This window comes from Furipterus horrens, unplaced genomic scaffold (assembly GCF_987537825.1).
Source record: "Furipterus horrens unplaced genomic scaffold, mFurHor1.1.pri manual_scaffold_7, whole genome shotgun sequence".
NCBI lineage: Eukaryota > Metazoa > Chordata > Mammalia > Chiroptera > Furipteridae > Furipterus > Furipterus horrens.
Genome location: NW_028327177.1, coordinates 80,683,078 through 80,701,862, shown reverse-complemented (window position 1 = coordinate 80,701,862; position 18,785 = coordinate 80,683,078). Strand labels below are relative to the sequence as shown.

Sequence of the window (18,785 nt, the reverse complement as noted above, 5' to 3'; positions counted from 1 at the left end):
GTTGTTATGAGGCTGAGGGTAGAAAGTTCAGGGAAGCTAAGTGCTCTGGACAGAGGCACACTGAATGTTAGCTGTTATTAGTATGATTTGCTAGTTATTCCCTCAATTTTCAACATATAATTTCCTGAGCACTTTGTTCCAGATGTTATGTTTTTTGTTTTGTTTTCTATCCATTATCTCATTTCAGACAAAACACTAGCACCTTGCACCTCATCCTCTGAAAATACTAAATTCTTAGCAGGAAAACATCTTCACTATTTCTATATAGAAAAACAATTATTCTTTTCGCACACAAAAAGTAAAAAATCAAAGACTTCCGGCCAAGATGGAGGCTTAGACGGACATGCTCGGTCTCCCTCTACAACTAGAGAGGAATACAACTACTTCAGAGCAAAAGATAACTAGAAATTCCAGAAAATAAAACTACACGGAAGCCCAACGTACAAAGATATAAACCAGCAGTGCTCTTTGGGCAGGTAAGAAGAGCGAATCCGGTGGTGCTGTTTGCGGTAGCACCAGGGACAGTGGCAGGGAGAGCAATCCTGGCTGCAGTCGAACCCCGGCAGTTCGCGACCCCAACGCTGGGAAAAGCAGCCACCATGTCGCCTCGAACAGTGAGGCCCAGAGGGCAGGAGGACAGATCCTGGTCTCCTAGCAAAATAACTGCAGGAATCCATCTTGGACCTCCGCCCCCACACAAAGCGCCACAGCGCTATGAAATAGGTTGCGGATCACCACCGGTCGCTGGGCAGTAACGACAAAGCACCACAGCGTGGCGAAAAAGGTTGCGGATCACCGCTGGTCGCTGGGTTGTGACGAGTACACAGGCACTGCCTCCTATAGCCGGCCCAAGAAAGCAAAACGCATCTGTCAAAATGAGGCAGACAACTATAGAAATCCCGGAGGTGCAGCTCACCAGGCAACAGATGAAGAATCTGACAGATAAACAAAAAAGAAACCTGTCAGAGGCTCAGTTCAGGGCCATTGTTATCAGGTGGCTTACAGAATTAACAAAAGATCTGAAAAAAGATGAGAAAGAATTGAAAAACACTCATACTGAAAGGAACAAAACCACATACGAGAGAGATGGTGAGGAAATAAAATCCAGAGTTCAAATCAACAAACCAGAACATAGAGAAGGAACAAACAGTCAACCAGTGCAGAGAGAGGAAACAGGAAGCAAGGAAAATGATGAGAGGATCAGAAACCTCTGGGACAGCTATAAAAGACCCAACATAAGAATAATTGGTTTGCCCGAGGGCAAAGAAGATGAACTAGAAATTTAAAAATTAAGTGAATATATAATAAAGCAGAACTTCCCAAACTTGGGGAAGGAAATAGACGTACAGGTACAGGAAGCACAGAGAGTTCCAGAAAAACTGGACCCAGGGAGAACCACACCAAGACACATTATAATCAAAATGTCAAAAGTTAAAGATAAAGAGAGAATCTTAAAAGCAGCAAGAGAGAAGAAAAGAATCATGTACAAAGGGGTCCCAATTAGACTATCAACTGACTTCTCAAGGGAGACCCTGCAGGTAAGAAGGGACTGGCAAGAAATATTTAAAGTAATGAAAATCCAAAACCTACAACCACAAATACTCTATCCAGCGAAATTGTCATTCAGAATAGAAGGGCAGAGAAAGTGCTTCCAGGACAAAATAAAACTGAAGGAGTTCATTAGATCCAAACCACTATTATATGAGATGTTAAAGGGACTGGTTTAGAAAAAGGAGGATCAAAACTATGAACACTAAAATGAAAACTATCACAAGAAACAACAACAGAAGCTAGGGAATTGAAACAAAGGCAAACTAAATAGGCAACAAGAGTGGAAAAAGAACTATAGGTATGGGGAGCATATTGGGGGGAGGTCAGCAGGGAGGGGGAAGGGGGAGAGGGAGGAAGATGGTACAGGAATTAAGAAGCATAGTAGGAGGGAATGGAATAGACAGGAAGATGTTGAGAAGAACTATATGCACAACCAATGGACATGGACTAAAAGGGGGGGACAACTGGAGGGAGGGGGTCCACCGGGTGGAGGGGAGCAGAGGGAAGGGAAATTGGGACAAATGTAACACTATAATCAATAAAACACATTTAAAAAGAAAGTAAAAAATCAAATTAATCTATTATTAAAATCATAGCCACAGTTCTCATGTCCCTCAGAATTAGGCCACCTTAAGCCAAAATTGTGGCTCCTGCTCTTCAGAAATGTATGCACCCTTGTCCAGTGCCCACGTCCCGTGCCTGTGTCTCATGCCTGTGTTCTGTGTTTGTGTCTTGCGTCTGTGGCATACAGGATGCACAACATCAATGGTTATGAACGCATCACTGATTTTGCACTTGAATTATGCTGGTATTATTTTAGGGTTAGGTCACTTAATCCTCATTAAAATCCTACCAAGGAAGTATTACTATTACGGGCATTTTGTAAGTGATACACCAAAGGCTTAGAGAAGTTAAATAACTTTCCCAGGATTGTAACTGCAAAGCCCCTATAGATTCTTTCCTGTATCTAGCAAAACCCAGAACCAAAATTTCAACCTTGAAATGCCACTCATGAGTAACACTGTGAACCCGTAACTGTCCCCCTGACAGAACCGTTCAAAGACCGGACATGACTGATAGACCTGAGTGCCGGGAACTTTCAGAAGCAAAGGTCTGTTTTCCAGGAAGATTCAGTGATGAAACCCCTTAAAATCCCACCCCAACCCTGGAGCCTTGCCTCCCATCTCCTTGCCTTTCTTTTTCTCCAAAGCACCAAAGCAGATGTCATAGTACTGGCTCCTGTGCGCGTCGGGCAGCATTCCTGGCTTGGTGATAATTTGGGCACCAGAAAGTATACAGCCTTGTGACCACGGCTTGAGGCCCTGGATCCCATGTGGACGAGCCCTGGAGGCGACCCGAGGTCAGTGGCCCTCACATTCCGGACCCTCCATGCTCCTTTCTACTTGCACTTTTGGGTAAAGAAACAGTGGCTGAGTCACCTCATTGCCTAAAGCCTCGTCAGGACTGTGGGGTTAAGAGCCCCGCCCTAGGAGGCTGTGTCAGGCGCAGTTCCAGGTCTTGGATGTCTGTCTGGAAGAGCCCTCAATCTACTGTACTGTTCTGTTACAGTCCAGGTTTGTGGAGATTTAAGGTTGTGTATGTCGCCCTCTTTATCCTACCCTGAGGGAGGTCCCTGCCCCAAGCTAGCACCCGATGATTCCCGGTGCTCAGCCTCAGGGTCTGGACTGCAGATCACCACCTGGGGGCGCAGTCGTATGGGTTTCCCCCCTCACCCCGCCCCTGTCCCTCCTCCAGGAGCATCAAACTCAGTCCCAAGTTCTGCGGTCAGTTCAGACAGGAGCCCCATACTTATTATCTTGAAAATGAAAAGTCATTAACCTTTAACCTAAGCTACCAATATGTTTGATATCTTTTATTGTCACTTTGGGTAAATGGATAATTTAATATTGTTTCATAGTGATATATGGTATTTTTGGTCAAGTATGTTTGACAAATTTCCCAGGGTCCAGATTTTAAAAGGAGACATTTTCTTAACCTGGAAATGGCTTTGGGTTATTTCTCTATGATGCCTCAAAGTTTTGTTCTCTATCTCCCTATAAAAGAGAAGTTTTAAACTAATTTGGCCTATTTAATATACTAAAATTACATAGAAAGATTTGTCAAAAAAAGAAATTCTAGTTGCTATCTTAAAATGTTAAATATTATTGTAATATATGTTCAAATTTCATTGTCAATTGAATACTGAAGGCATGACTCAGAGGAAAACCTGCCGGGTAGAGACATGACAGGAAGTAGAGCACTAGGACACCATTAGGCTGGGCACCTGCTGTGGCTGGGATGTTGCCAAGGCCAGGCCCTGCCCAGGGCCTGTGGTCCAAGCTCCATGCAGACATGGGGGGAGGGGCAAGAAGGCCCGCAGTAGCCCCCCAGGGTCCACCGAGACATGCCATCCCTGGCCCAGGGGAAGTGGATGCCTAGTAATGGGACTTTAAGGGGCCCAAACAAGGGCACAAGAAGCACCCATGCACTTTCCTTGACAGGGTTTTTGAGGCTCACAATGTGACATGAAATGATAACCTACAGTGCTCACCTCAGCATCTACCGGCATACAATCAAGACCCAGTAAGGCGCCTGCTGGAGAAAACAACCAACCATGGGCAACACCCCAGGATCCCCCTGACTGAAAGGGCTGTTCCCTTTTAAGGCCACAACAATGTGCATATTTAAATAAAAGGGTTTTTGGAGATGAGAATGTCCTAATCGCAGGAAAGGATGGGGAACAAACAAACCCACCAGATGCCACAGCTGGTTGGTAATGACCAGGAATGACAGGGCCCTGGGGCACCTTGAGATGCTTTCATTTCCCACAAGGAACCCTGAGTGACAACTGCTGTGGGACAGAGATTCACAGACTTTCTAACTGACACTGGAGCTACATATTCTATCCTAAATACTGAATAAGGCCTCTCTCCCCTAAAATCATAGCTATCACAGTTGTGGCGGGGAGACCCCACACACACAGATCCTTCCTTTAGCCACTCAAATGTCATGTAGGGAAAACCCATTTAAAACATAGCTTTCTATGTATACCTGAATGCCCCTTTACTTCATTAGGATGAAATCCACTGATAAAACTAAATGTCCACCAGACTTTCTCATCAGAAAAAAAATCAACATCAGGGTTCTCCCAGATCAAGCCTGTGCCCTCCAGGCTGGGTTATTACAAGCCTCAACCAGAAATCCCTGAATAAATTCTACAAAAGATAAGAGCAATGTTTGGGCTGACAGAGGCCACGAAGAGCCAAGATACTGAACCGGTAATAGTGAAACTTGGTCCAGGTACTAAAACTCAAAACTTGAAACAATACCCTTTGGAGAGACCTGCAAAAGAAGGTATAAAGGCTCAAATAGCTACCTATTTTTTTTTTTTTTCTTTTCTTTTTTTGGGGGACTGGGGAAGGGAGGGAAAAAGAGGGGCGAGAGACATCGGTTGGTTGTCTCTTGCACATGTCCCAACCAGAATTGAACCAGCGACCTCTGGGTTTGCAGGAAGACACCCAACCAAGCCACACCAGTCAGGACAGATCGCCACCTTTCTTAAATGCCAATTAATCCAATCTTTTCAATCCCTATATAACACTCCCAAAAAACCCAGCACCGGAGATAAGAGTTTTTTATAGGACTTAAGAGCCAAACTGTAGAGGATATTTATCCAGTGGCACCAAATCCTTTTACTTTGTTTACAACTTGATATGGAGACCTCTGCTAATTTACAGTTCTGGACTAAAAAAGATGCCTTTTATTGTATACCCATGAGTCTTGTTTACCTTTGAATGGGACAATCCAGAAACTAATGGGAAATCACAATATTGCTGGATGGTACTTCTACAAGGCATAGACAAGGAAAGACAAAAAAGATGTGAGGCCCTCAGAAATTATGTGCTTCATGGAGGCTTCAGTCTACAGGAAAGACTGAAAAGATTAATAAGTCAAGAAACTAACTTAACTTGGGATGAGGTTCTATCAGCTGCCCTGCTCAAGGTAAGAGTAGTCCCCTACAAGCAAGCTCCATTGATCCCACATGAAATATTTTATGGGAGACCCTTCCTTAAGCATATTGTAAAAAAATTAGATGCTATAAAAGGTATGGAATCTCTAGATGCTGTTTTATCTGACCCTCAAGACTTGGAAAAATCAACACTGATGGTCAGCTACAACCTACATGGAATGGAGGCTGTGAAGTTCCTCTAGTTGGTTACTTTTCAAAAGAAGCAGGACGGCAGACCCCTCCTGGCCAAGAAAAGACACAGAGAACTCGAAAGAAGACTGCGTCCTCCCAAGAATCTGGACCAGGCCTGTATAAACCTAAAGTATCTGTTCTAACTTGCTCTTGTTTGGGTTTGAACCATGTTTTCCTTTCCTGGTTGTGATATTTGCTTATATAGGCCTAGTATTCTAAGCACTTTTCTTATGCTTTCTTGACTCTTACTGACTTACTGTCCCCTAATCAGCAGGAAGTGGTTACAGCAGTCATCACCCATGTTCCCCAAGATTGAGGAATGAAGAACAAAAAGGTCGGGATTTTTGTAACCTGGTCCTATCCTGTTTCTAAGAAGTCTTAAAACCATGACACAGCACGTGGTAGTGATCAATACATTTGTGGAATAAATCTTACTATTTTGTGTACGCCTTCCAGCCATGTTGTTGTACACATGGTGATCTTATTGAGGTTAAATATAACATATGAGTTGATGCTATTGAAATGAGTTGGGGAGTCTAATAAGTGGTTTGGTGCACTTCAGTAAAAATCCATTAAATGAACTAGGTATAGCCTTTTCTAAAGGCTAATAATTTAAAATCGAAACATTTGGTGCAATGTGAAAAAATAAAGCACACTAGTTATAGAAAATTAAACTCAATATGATGATATTAAAAATGCAGAGAAAAACTAACCTCATTTTGGTTTAGTATTTTCCGGTATTCTGTGCTCCGTGCAAGAATGGTGACTCTAATTTTTCCATCCTGTGATCAAAAGGAAAAGGCAAAATAATGCTACATGTGCCTGGACAGATGACTGAACAACTGAACCTAAAATATAATTTTCACAAAGAGATGAAACTTAATAAGAATACATTATGGAATTTATTTTTTTAACATGATTCCTTCATAGTTCTCTCAGGGAATAAAAAAGAATGCATCTACTTTGGCCACAGAAGGCAAAACTTATTCACTACACTTCTATTTGGATAGTTGGGCAGACTTTTCTTAGCAGAGGTTGTGTGGCTCAGGTGGCAATTTGGGAGTAGATGGGGAGATATGACAAAAGAAAAAGAAAAAAGAAAGAAAAATACAAGCACATTCTTCCACTATCCCTGTTTATCTTTCACAGGTAGTAGACATCTGATTTCAGATCACTCCAGTTCAGAAGTTGTTCACGTGGAAAACAGTCTTTTGAATATTTCTTTTTCTGCAAAGGTGGTAAAAAGTCACGCTCATCTTGGAACCCATAATGCAGTAAGTCCTTACTTAATTTCATCTCATAATTTCTGTGACTTTACGCAAAATGATGTATAATGAAACCAATGTTACTATAGGCTAATTAAGTTAAGTTCCTATGGCATCTCATCAACATTATAATGAAATGACATTGAGTGAAACAACATTATTTGACCTGCTGTGTATTCATTACCTTGGGTCCCTCTTGTGTGATGTTCAGTCTGTGTAGTACATGCTGGGAAAATGCCCTGAATAATCCAGTATTTTGACAGCCAGATATCTAAAATAAAAGCAATAGTTCATATTACAATGAATATTTGTATATTATTGTTTCAGAAGTTCTCAAGTTATATATAAATGTTATCCTAAAACACATCAAGAATAAATTCTATAAATATGCATGTTTGCAACAGATAACATTCTTACCAGAGGGGTATTATAGAACAGGCCATATCTCATCCGGGGGAGTAGTGAAAAAATAGCTTCTTTAAAACAAACCTAATAATACAGATATATTAAAAGGTAAGAAGAGACAAATTTGCACCCTTCAAACCAAACAGCACTTATAATTACAGAAAGTAAATTTTAATTAAACTCTATTATACATTAAAATATTTTGAATAGCCAACTATTTCATTCAAATTAAATTAGAAAAGCTATGAAAAAATATTTTTAAAAGCTGTAAGTTAATAATAATGAAGGTTCTAGTTATCAAAAAAGAAACTAAGAAGTAAGAAATCAACGGTAATATGGGGCTGGCCAAAAAGTCTGCTATGTTTTTTCCGTATCATAGCTCTATTAGTGGTGCTTAGTTGTCTTTAACTTCACTCGAAACAATTTTGTTAAATTATATTGTGACAGCAGTCATAGCAGCATGTTTTTTTTTAAACTTATCAAAATTGGTAAATTTTTGTGTAGTCATTTTAATATTGAAAAGATGGAAGAAGATATGCAACATTTTCAGCGTATAATGCATTATTATTTTAAGTAAGATAAAACTGCAGTTGAAATGCAAAAAAAGATTTGTGCAGTGTATGGAGAAGGTGCTATGACTGATCGAGTGTGTCAAAAGTGGTTTGTGAAGTTTCTTGGTAATATTGACATTTTACTGTGGGGCTGTCTTATGCACTGGAAGATGTTTAGCAGCACCCCTGGTCTCTACCCACTAGAAGCCAATAGTGGGAGAAAGCTGACATACTCAAAATATCCAAATCAATAAAATTATTGGTGAAAATGAAAAATGTGTGTGTTTTATTTTATGGAAAAAATTAAGTGGACTTTTTGGCCAACCCAATAGTTAATAGAAACTCATATTAAGTGTTTATTTGATGTGTGAATCATCTGCATTGACTATTATTTACAGACATTTCAGTAAAGTTTCCCATACCTTTTTGGAATCATAAGTTTTCAAATGTATCACATCATAATCAGTAAATGCTTTCCATGTGTCAGAGAACAGGTCACCATATCCATAGGAGCTCTGAAAGTGGAAACAAAACAAGTTATAGTAATGAAATCATTCAACATGGCTTTTCAAGAATGTAACAACGGAACGTCTGGTCAAGATGGAGGTGTAGGTAGGCACGCTTCACCTCCTCGTGCAACCAGAGAAAGAACTACAACCAGATCCCAGAACTAATAATACCTACAACTATCAGAAAATTGAGCTGTATGGAAGTCCAATAACCAAGGATTTAAAGAGGACACATTCATCCCACAGGTAGGAGGGGAGGAATCACCTAGATGGGCAGAGAGGCAGCTTGGTGTGGAAAGGCAGAACTGATGAGAGGGATCACAGCCCCAGGCCAGACTGCACAGCTCAGGGTTCCAGCACGGAGAAGATAGGCACACATTACCTCTGGCTGTAAAAACCAGTGGGGGTTGGTGCAGTGGAAGAAACTGTCAGATTTTCACCACTTAAAGGGCCACCATGGTCTCAGAACATATGAAAACCCACCCACTCTGGGATTCATCACAGGGCAGCAGCCAGTCACACATAGGAAGGGGGTGAAGTGGAAATAGGGTGAGATCTGAGCAAACAGCCAAAGCCAGGCAGCAGCGGTGTCCCCATTCTGAGACCTCACCACACAGCCACAAAACAGTGAAGCAGGTTGCCCTGCCCTGACTATTACCTAAGGTTCGGTCCCATACAATTTACAGGTGTTTTCTACATAGGCCATGTTACTAAGACAGGAAGTGAAAGCAGCTTTACCTAATACACAGAAACAAACACAGGGAGGCTGCTAAATTGAGGAGACAAAGACATATGGCCCAAATGAAAGAAGAAAACAAAACCCACGAAAGAAAACTAGAGAAATATAGATGACCAACCTATAAGATGGAGAATTCAAAACCCTAGTTATCTGGATACTCAGAGATCTCTTGAGTACAGAAAAAAATAAAGGAATAAATGAAGGTTACACTAAGTGAAATGAAGAATAATCCATAGGAAATCAACAGAGAAGGGAAGAAAGCTAGGATTCAAACCAATGATTTGGAACATAAGAAAGAGATAAACATTCAATCAGAACAAAAAGAAGAAATAAGAATTCAAAAAAAATGAGGATAGGCTTAGGAACTACTGGGACACCTCCAAACATACCAACACCCGAATCATAGAGATGCCAGAAGGAGAAGAGGAACAGCAAGAAATTGAAAACTTATATGAAAAAATAATGAAGGAAAACTTCCCTAATTTGGTGAAGGAAATAGGCATACAAGTCCAGGAAGCACAGAGAGTCCCAAACAAGTTGGACTCAAAGAGGACCACACCAAGACACATCATAATTAAAATGCCAAAGGCTCAAGATAAAGAGAGAATCTCAAAAGCAGGAAGAAAAAGTAGAGTTAACTTCAAAGGAGTCCCCATAAGAATATCAGTGGATTTCTCAAAAGAAACTTTACAGGCAAGAAGGGGCTGGCAAGAAGTATTCAAAGTGATAAAAAGCAAGGACCTACAACCAAGATTACTCTATCCCGCAAAACTATCATTTAGAATGGAGGGGCAGATGAAGCGCTTCCCAGGCAAGGTAAAGGTAAAGAATTCGTCATCATCAAGCCATTTTTACATGAAATGTTAAAGGGACTTATTTAAGAAAAAGAAGATCAAAACCATGAGCACTAAAAAGACAACAAATTCACAATTATCAACAACTGAATCTAAACAAATAAACAAACTAATCGAACAACCAGAACAGGAACAAAATCAGAGATATAAAGATCATTTGGAGGGTTATGAGCTGTGAAGGGGAAGGGGGAAGAATGGTGCAGGGATTAAGAAGCATAATTGGTAGGAACAAAATAGACAGGGGGGTGTTAAGAATAATATAGGACTTCTGGCCAAGATGGAGGCATAGACAGACACGCTGCATCTCCCTCCACAACTAAGAAGGAATACAACTACCTCAAAACCAGAAACAACTAGAAGTTCCAGAAAATCAGACTGCATGGAAGTCCAGCAAACAAAGATATAGAGAAGAAATACTCACCCAGACAGGTCAGAGGGGCATAACCAGGGTGGACAGGATATGGCGGCAGCAGCGGTAAGCCAGCAGAAAGCCCAGTCACACGTTTAAAAAAGTCAGGAGAGACACCTGGGGAGTTCCCAGCTCCTCATTGGACCTCAAAGCTTACAGTCCAGCACTGGGGAAAATCAAACCTCATTGCTTCTGACTGTGCAGACCAGTGGGGGTTGGGACAGAGGCAGAAACTGCCGGTCTCAGCAGAGTTCACTTGTTTAAAGGGCCCCCATGGTCCTAGAATGTCTGCAGACCCACCCACTCTGGGAACAACAACCAGAGCAGCACCTAGAGGAGTGCCGGTTTGGTGTGGAAGTGGGAGAGATGCCTGGAATAGGGGGGAGTGCTAGGTATGCAGCACTGTTCCCTCTCGGACCCCTCCCCCACATACAGTGCCACAATGTGGTGAAACAGGTCGCCCTATACTGACGAATCCCTAAGGCTCCGCCCCTCACAACATAACGGGAGCGACAGCTCTACCTGGGACACAGAGGCAAACAAACACAGAAGCCTGTCAGAATGAGGAGACAGAGAAGTATGGCCCAAAATGGGGAACAGATCAAGGTTCCAGTAGGAGAACTAAGTGATGAGAAAATAGCCAACCTAACAGATGAGGAGATAAGACAACGTAAAAGATGCAGAATTCAAAACACTGGTGATAAAGATGCTCACAAGCTTGACAGATAGGCTTGAGTATGGCAAATACATAAGAGAAGAAGTGAAGGCTATGCTAAATGAACGGAAAGAAAATCCACACAAAACCAATGGTGAAGGGAAGAAAACCAGGGTTCAAATCAATGACCTGAAACATAAGGAAGAAAAAAACAGTTAACCAGTGCAGAATGAGGAAGCAACAATTAAAAAAATTAGGAAGACTTCCCAAATTTTGTGAAGGAGATGGACTTACAGGCCTGGGAAGCACAGAGGGTCCCAGGCAAGCTGGACCCAGAGGGGACAATACCAGGACGCAGGATGATTAAGATGCCAAAGGTGCAAGATAAAGACAGAGTCCTGGGGGCAGCAAGAGAGAGGCGGACAGTTGCCTACCGGGGGTGCCTATAGGACTATCAGCTGATTTCTCAGAGGATACTTTGCAGGCAGGAAGGGACTGGCAAGCAGTATTCAATGTGATGAAAGGCAACCTGCAACCAGGATTACTCTATCCAGCAAGGTCATCATTTGGAATGGAAGGGCAGATGAAGTGCTTTCCAGAAAAGGTGAATGAAACTAAAGGAGTTCACCATCACCAAGCCATCATTATATGAAATGTCAAAGGGACTTACTTAAGAAAAAGAAGATCAAAACTATGAACACTAAAACGACAACAAACTCACAAATATCAACAACTGAATCTAAAAGATAAAAACAAAATCCAATTAAGCAAACAAGAATAGGAACAGAATCATAGGTATGGGGATCATTTGGAGGGTTATCAGCTGGGAGGGAGAAGGGGGAGAAATGGGGAAATGGTGCAGGGACTAAGAAGCATAATCGGTTGATACAAAATAGACAGGGGAAGTTAAGAATAATATAGGAAAGGGTGACACCGAAGAATTTATATGCATGACCCATGGACATGAACTAAGGGGGGTGGGATTGATGGAGGGAAGGGGGGTACTGGGCAGAGGGGAGCAAAGGGAAAAAAATTGAAACTACTGTAACAACATAATCAATAAAATATACTTAAAAAAATATAGGAAGCAGAGAACCAAAAGAACTTATATGAATGACCCATGGACATCAACTAAGGTCAGGTGGTTGCAGGAGGAAAGTGGGGTACTGGGCGAAGGGTGGTAAAGCGGGAAAAACTGGACAACTGTAATAGTATAATCACAAAATATACTTAAAAAATACATCAATGTACCTGATTTAGCTTATTAGTGTAAATAACTAATAATCCTAAACAAGCTCATAAAATCCATGTAAGATAAATGGATTTTCACCTTGGGTCTATTCTGATGTAATTTCCTCAAAAATAATCAACACATTATAATCTTATGTCTGCTAAAAGTGGTTTGTCTTTCAACCCTAGTGCTTTGTATTTTCACATCTGAAACTAGTTGTTGTGGGGGTTTTTTTCTGTGAGTTTTCTATCCAAATTACAGATACACACAACATATACAAACACCACCCATTTGTAAATACTCTAATATTTGAGTAAGTTTCTTTGGAAAGAAACTTCAGAACAAGAAAATGCCTTGAAAGTTTTAACATTAAAAATATAACATGCGTAACTTTATGAAATGATCTACCCACTGCCTAATAAGTAATGTGATAATTCCCCATTAACATTAATAATAAGAGTAAAATAATGATGATGATGATGATAATAATAATAATAATAGTAGCATCTTGCATGTTGTGTTCCAGGCACTGTTCTCAGCACTTGACATTAACACATTAAACTATGCCACGTATTTAATGAGCTATGTGATATCATTACCTCACTTTTTACAGATGAGAAAACTGAGACACAAATTTAAATAATTTGCCTAAATCATAGAGCTGGTGTGTTTGCAGGGCTGGGATTAATCCAGTCTGTGTAGTTTCAGACTGCATGTTCATAACCACTGCAGAGCAGTTGCCTCTCAACAGGAATTAGTTCCTTCCAGTACATTTGTCAAATGCATTTGATTTTTGAAAAGTAGAAATTAATTACATGCTCCATCAGCTAAAGGAGATCAATTTATTTTATTTTATTTTTTCAAACTATGAGAAAGTTTATTTATAATTTATTTTAAAATGGTATAACTTAGATTGAAAATTCAGCCAACAGAAATAAGAAATATCAGCCCTGGCAGGTGTGGCTCAGTGGACTGAGTGCCAGCCTACGAACCAAAGGGTCACCAGTTTGATTCCCAGTCAGGGCACATGCCTGGGTTGCAGGCTAAATCCCCAGTTGAGGGTGTACGAGAGGCAAGCACACATTGATGTTTCCTCCCCTCCTTTTCTCCCTCCCTTCCCCTTTCTCTAAAAATAAATAAATAAAATCCTTTAAAAGAAATAAGAAATATCAAAATCTCAGCTGGTTTTAGATTATGTTCATTATGTTTATGTCTTTTTATCTTTATAGCATTTTTTTCAGTTTATGAAAATATATTACACATTTTAGAGTTATTTCAAAATTATTGAGAATTGTTAAATGTGGTGATTAAAAAAAAAAAAAAAGTTCCTTCCTTCAATGTCTTTCCAGTGCCATTTTAAGAAAGGCCCCTGTCAACACCATCAAAAGTGAAATGTCCTGGTTCTGGCTCAATAAAAACTAAAGGGCAATTAAAAGAAGTGACTAGACAGTTTCTTGAGATAAAATATCTCAGATAAAATAAGATATTTTTGAAAGGAAAATTTAATTATAAAATAGTTATCTGACTAATCACTTTTTCAGGAAATCATGTAATATTCAGTAATAACCACCTCTAAAAGCTTCTTTGTCATGTCCCTCAAATTCAGATTATCTGCCACAGGCAAAGGAGAAACTTCTTTCTAGCCTCATAGTGAAGAACATTTCCTCCTGTGTTTGTCTCAAATTTAAACATGCACATAAGCTATGACTTAGAATTTCTACTTATAAGAATCTTTTCTACAGAAATGCTAGGATGAGGTGTAAAGCATATGTACATAGGAAGGATTTTCACCGTAGCAATTCAGTAAATAACAAAGAATTGGAAACAAACAACACATGATCTGGGTGGGGACAGAAATAAATATATGTACCAAGGCATGCATCCACCATAATAACAATAAAAAATGATAACCTTAAATGTCCATGACATATTAATATGAGAGTATTTCCTATGAAGATATATTTACATTTACTCAAATAAAATAAGTGTTACAAGGCACTCTCATGTGTTAACTGCAATTACCTTTAAGGGAAATGGAATTGGAGAAGAGGAAAAATTTCTCTTTGAAGTATTACATATTTCTGTGTTGTGTGAACTCACTATAATCAGATATTACCTGCATAATTAAAAATAATAAAGCTATATTACTTCTCAGCACAAGAAATATGGAAATCCTGTAGTAATCTCTCAATTTATTCATTCTATTAGTAAAAGCAACCATGCTATGCCTAGAAATTCTTCTGAAGTCTTTTTTTTTAAAGTATATTTTATTGATTATGTTGTTACAGTAGTTTCAATTTTTTTCCCCTTTGCCCCCCTTCTTTATAGCTTGTTTGCTAGACTTTCATTCAGTTTGATTTTCTGGAACTTCTGGTTGTTTCTAGTTTTGAGGTAGTTGTATTCCTTCTTAGTTGAGGAGGGAGACACAGCATGTCTGTCTAGGCCTCCTTCTTGGATGGAAGTCTCCAGAAGTGTCCCTAAATACATCTCAGAAGGTTGGTAGCCTTACCCATCCCACCAAGGAAGCCATGTGACTGAAGGAGTGGCCCAACTGCTCAATTTTGCAAGGACAAGAAGGAAGGCCTCATAGGCTTCTTTTTGGGAAGTTTGTAAAAGGTCAGTAAGATCTGAAGTGCAGCCACAGCCAGTGCTCTGCTCCTCCCTTGGGCACAGAGCCCGTCAGAGGCCTTCAGGACTGCTCTGAAGCACTGTCCTCTATCAGGGCTTCGAGTCACAGTCAGCCTGGAACACAGTTTGCCTTCACTCAAGGCCATAACAGAAAAGAGAAACGTCAGTGGCCACACAACACCCTACCACTCTCGCCATGCAACCTTCATTATTTTGTGGGTCTCAGTTCTAGAGCAACCGAGCAGACTTGCCTGTCCTGGGAGTCTGAATGAACAACTAGCAAAGGCCTCGCTGACGAAGAATACAGGATGCAGAGAGCAGCAAAGGAGGGAGGTAACATCAGGACACCCAACCTGCTGGGCTAAGTCCTCCTGCCTGCCCAGGCCACTTGCAATCTGACAGCCCTGACACACGTGCCCAGTGACCTGAGTGACCAAGAGGCTTCTGGTGGCTGAGCAGCCTACTCCTCCCAGCAGGACACAGGGAAGTGTGGGTGGGAGAAGCCGACTCAGCTTAACTCAGTCTACTTGAGGAAGGTATGGAAAAGCATGCACAAGATACAAGGAAGCTTCTGGGAAGTGTCTAGAAAACTTTCATCAACTCAACAGTTTTGCAGGGAACTCTAGAAAGGCAATAAAGCACTGTAGTTTCCGGGGGCAGATCCGGGGGCAGGCGTCCTGCACAGGAACCCTGACTCCACCCCTTGCTGACTATTATTGAAGGACAACGCCGGCTGCTCTGAGCCTTGGCTTCCTCACCTATGAAATAAGCTAATAAAACTCTCATCCACCAAGGGCTGTAAGTATTAGATGAGATAACAACAGATGTAACTTTTTAAAAAAGACCACTACCCTGAGTTAATCATTCAGGGCTGCTGATGGCCTGTGATTGTGGCCTAGAAGCACACAAAAAAGAGGAAAATAAAGGGACTATGTGCCCTTTGCTCACAGAAACATTTTCAGGAAGTGAAACTGTAGTGGCAGCAAAATTGGAAGGCATGGAAAACGTAAATCTATGCAAGAAGGAAACTAAGACAGCATTCGCATCCGAGAATTAAAAACTGATGTCAAACCAAAGGTCTTGTGATGATAATGAAAACCTCCCTATACAGCTTGACTAGGAGCTTCATGTAAATGAAAAACATGTAAGCAAAACAATTTCCCTTGTTCACAAGAATTGGAACTGCAGTCAGCTGTCCAGCTCTGCTCTCTGAAAATGAATACGGCATGTGTCAACTATACTTCTAGGTAACACTGCCTATGATGAAAAAAGTGCTTTATAGGTTAATTGTACCTGGACTGGGAAAGAGTGTAATGGCTCTTGTAACTAGCTGTCTCTCTTGTGGGGATCCTGGGGTGTTTGCCAATGCAGTTGTCCCAGGAGACATTAGGGACATGCTATGGGACATGAGGCACCTGTACCTGCCCCAAGGTGGATCCTGTGTCCTTGCACCTGAGCTGTGCTATGCAGGTTGCTAAACACTCCTTCCAGAAAAAATGTCTGATGCTGTCCTACCAGCAAGCTATGATTCCCCTGCAAGATCATTCTGAACAGACTCATGCCAGGAGGGGGGCCAATGAGCATCCTGTGAGTTGAAATGTTCTGTTGAACCTTGTATGACTTCTCAGTGGGCATTTCAACTTCCCAGTTTAGGCAGCCTCTCTCATGTGTATTATTGACTTGGCCCAAAAGTCTGTGTTTTTTTCCATAAAAGATACATTTTTCATTTTCATCAATAATTATTGATTTGGATATTTTGAGTATGTTGGCTATCTCCTGCATGGTATAACATTGATTGTTCTCAATTAATGTCTCGATTTGATCACTATCAACTTCAACTGGCCTACCTGACCAGTTGGGTAGCATTGTCTAGCAAGAAACCTCCAGCACGAAACTTCATAAACCACTTTTGACACATTCAATCAGTCACAGCATCTTCTCCATATACTGAACAAATAATTTTTTGCATTTCAGTTGCATTTTTACCTTTCTTGAAGTAATAAAGCATAATATGCAAAAAATGTTGCATATTTTCTTCCATCTTTCAATATTAAAATGACTATACAAAAATTCACCAATTTTGATAAGTTTTTTTTAATTCATGCTGATATGATAGCTGTCATAATACAATATAACAAAACTGTTTTGAATGAAGTTAAAGACAACTAAGTGCTGCTAGAGCCATCTTATGGAAAAAACAAAACTAACTTTTTGGCCAACCCAACATAAACCACATGTTTTCATCATTGTCTCTGTCATAGTAACATTCAAAGCACATGTGCTATGTGTCAGGCATTGTGACTATTCATACACTATACTTGTCTCATTCCATAGTTGGGTGCACTGGATCAGCTCTTGTGGGGTGAAGGTTACCTTGGCAGGTGGAGGGGCCAGTATGGAAAGAAACAGGGAAAAGGAAAGAAAATAAAGAGAAGGAAAAAAGACAGCACTAAAAACAAATAAGCAAATAGCAGGTGCAGTATTTATGTGCATACCCAGGACTCGTCATGTTCAGTGAATGCATCCGCACAGCACCCTTGTAAAGACAGGGGTGCTCCCCATGAGGGTCATACAGGGGTCACAGAGGTCAAGGGAATGACAGTCTTCTTATGCCTGTCTCAGGGGAACACTAAGGATGGGTCTTTGGGCTCTGGAGCTTCACCTGCCCAAAGGAACAATAAAATCTTCCATGGCCTCACTGTGAAGTTCATAGAGCAAAAGTATAAACCTACATGTGTACTGGTTTGGCCAAAAAGTTCATTTAGTTTTTCCCATACAATGGTTCTAGTAGTGCTTAGTTGTCTTTAACTTCACTCAAAACAATTTTGTTAGATTGTTCTGTGACAACTGTCATATCAGCGTGTTTTTTTTAAATGATCAAGATTGGTGAATTTTTGTGTAGCCATATTAATATTGAAGATGGAAAAAATTATGCAACACTTTTAGCATATTATGCTTTATTATTTTAAGAAAGGTAAAAACGCAACTGATAGGCAAAAAAGATTTATGCAGTGTATGGAGAAGGTGCTATGACTGATTGTGTCAAAAGTGGTTTGTGAAGTTTCTTGGTACTATTGACATTTTGGCCCATAATTCTTTGCTGTGGGGCTGTCTTATGTATTGGAAGATGTTATTCAGCAGCACTCCTGGCCTCTACCCACTAGAAGCCAATAGCAGGAGATAGCTGACATACTCAAAATATCCAAATCAATAAAATTATTGGTGAAAAGAAAAAATGTGTGTTTTATTTTATGGAAAAAACAAAATGGACTTTTTGGCCAACCTAATATCTGCCCACGTATGCATGTATATGTACATATACACAGATACAACCCACTCATCTACACATGTATGGATGTATTTGTGTGTCTTAGAAAATTCCATTTCACAACACTAGAGTCTCAGATTTACTGAGCAAGGGCAGAGCTGAAGCAGAGAGCAGTGCTACTCACCGTGTCCCACATCACAATGTACACATCTGTACTGAAGGAATTGCTGATATGCTGAGTGATGTAAAGATTGACAAAGTCACAGAAGTGATGATACATGTTAACACCTAGTATTGGAAAAAGAAGTCTATGTTAATTAATCTCCCAAAACAAATGACTATACAATTTTTATTCTACCACATTTATTTGTCATGTGATGGACTTTTAGCTGAAATAAATGAGAAAAAAAAGTTTTTCCAAACATGAAATCATCTACAGTCAGGTAATCCTCAATTTACAGATTGGCTGGGTTCAAACTTCACTTTAAATTTTGTTATTTAGAAATTGAGAAGGTATTT

At 40.4% G+C, this 18,785-nt stretch overlaps 1 protein-coding gene across 3 annotated transcripts in view; it reads right to left on the bottom strand.

The window, feature by feature from the left end:
- EOGT (EGF domain specific O-linked N-acetylglucosamine transferase) overlaps nt 1–18,785 on the bottom strand; it is a 54,135-nt gene that overhangs the window by 10,124 nt on the left and 25,226 nt on the right. For 2 of the 3 annotated variants that reach the window (XM_090283855.1, XM_090283856.1), the window contains exons 8-12: nt 18,451–18,554; nt 8,396–8,488; nt 7,435–7,506; nt 7,202–7,288; nt 6,466–6,534 (exon numbers count right to left, since the gene is read on the bottom strand). In XM_090283855.1, the coding sequence (XP_090139981.1) occupies nt 6,466–6,534; nt 7,202–7,288; nt 7,435–7,506; nt 8,396–8,488; nt 18,451–18,554 (425 nt within the window). The remainder of the gene's footprint in view (nt 1–6,465; nt 6,535–7,201; nt 7,289–7,434; nt 7,507–8,395; nt 8,489–18,450; nt 18,555–18,785) is intronic. The other variant, XM_090283857.1, reaches the window with a different exon arrangement.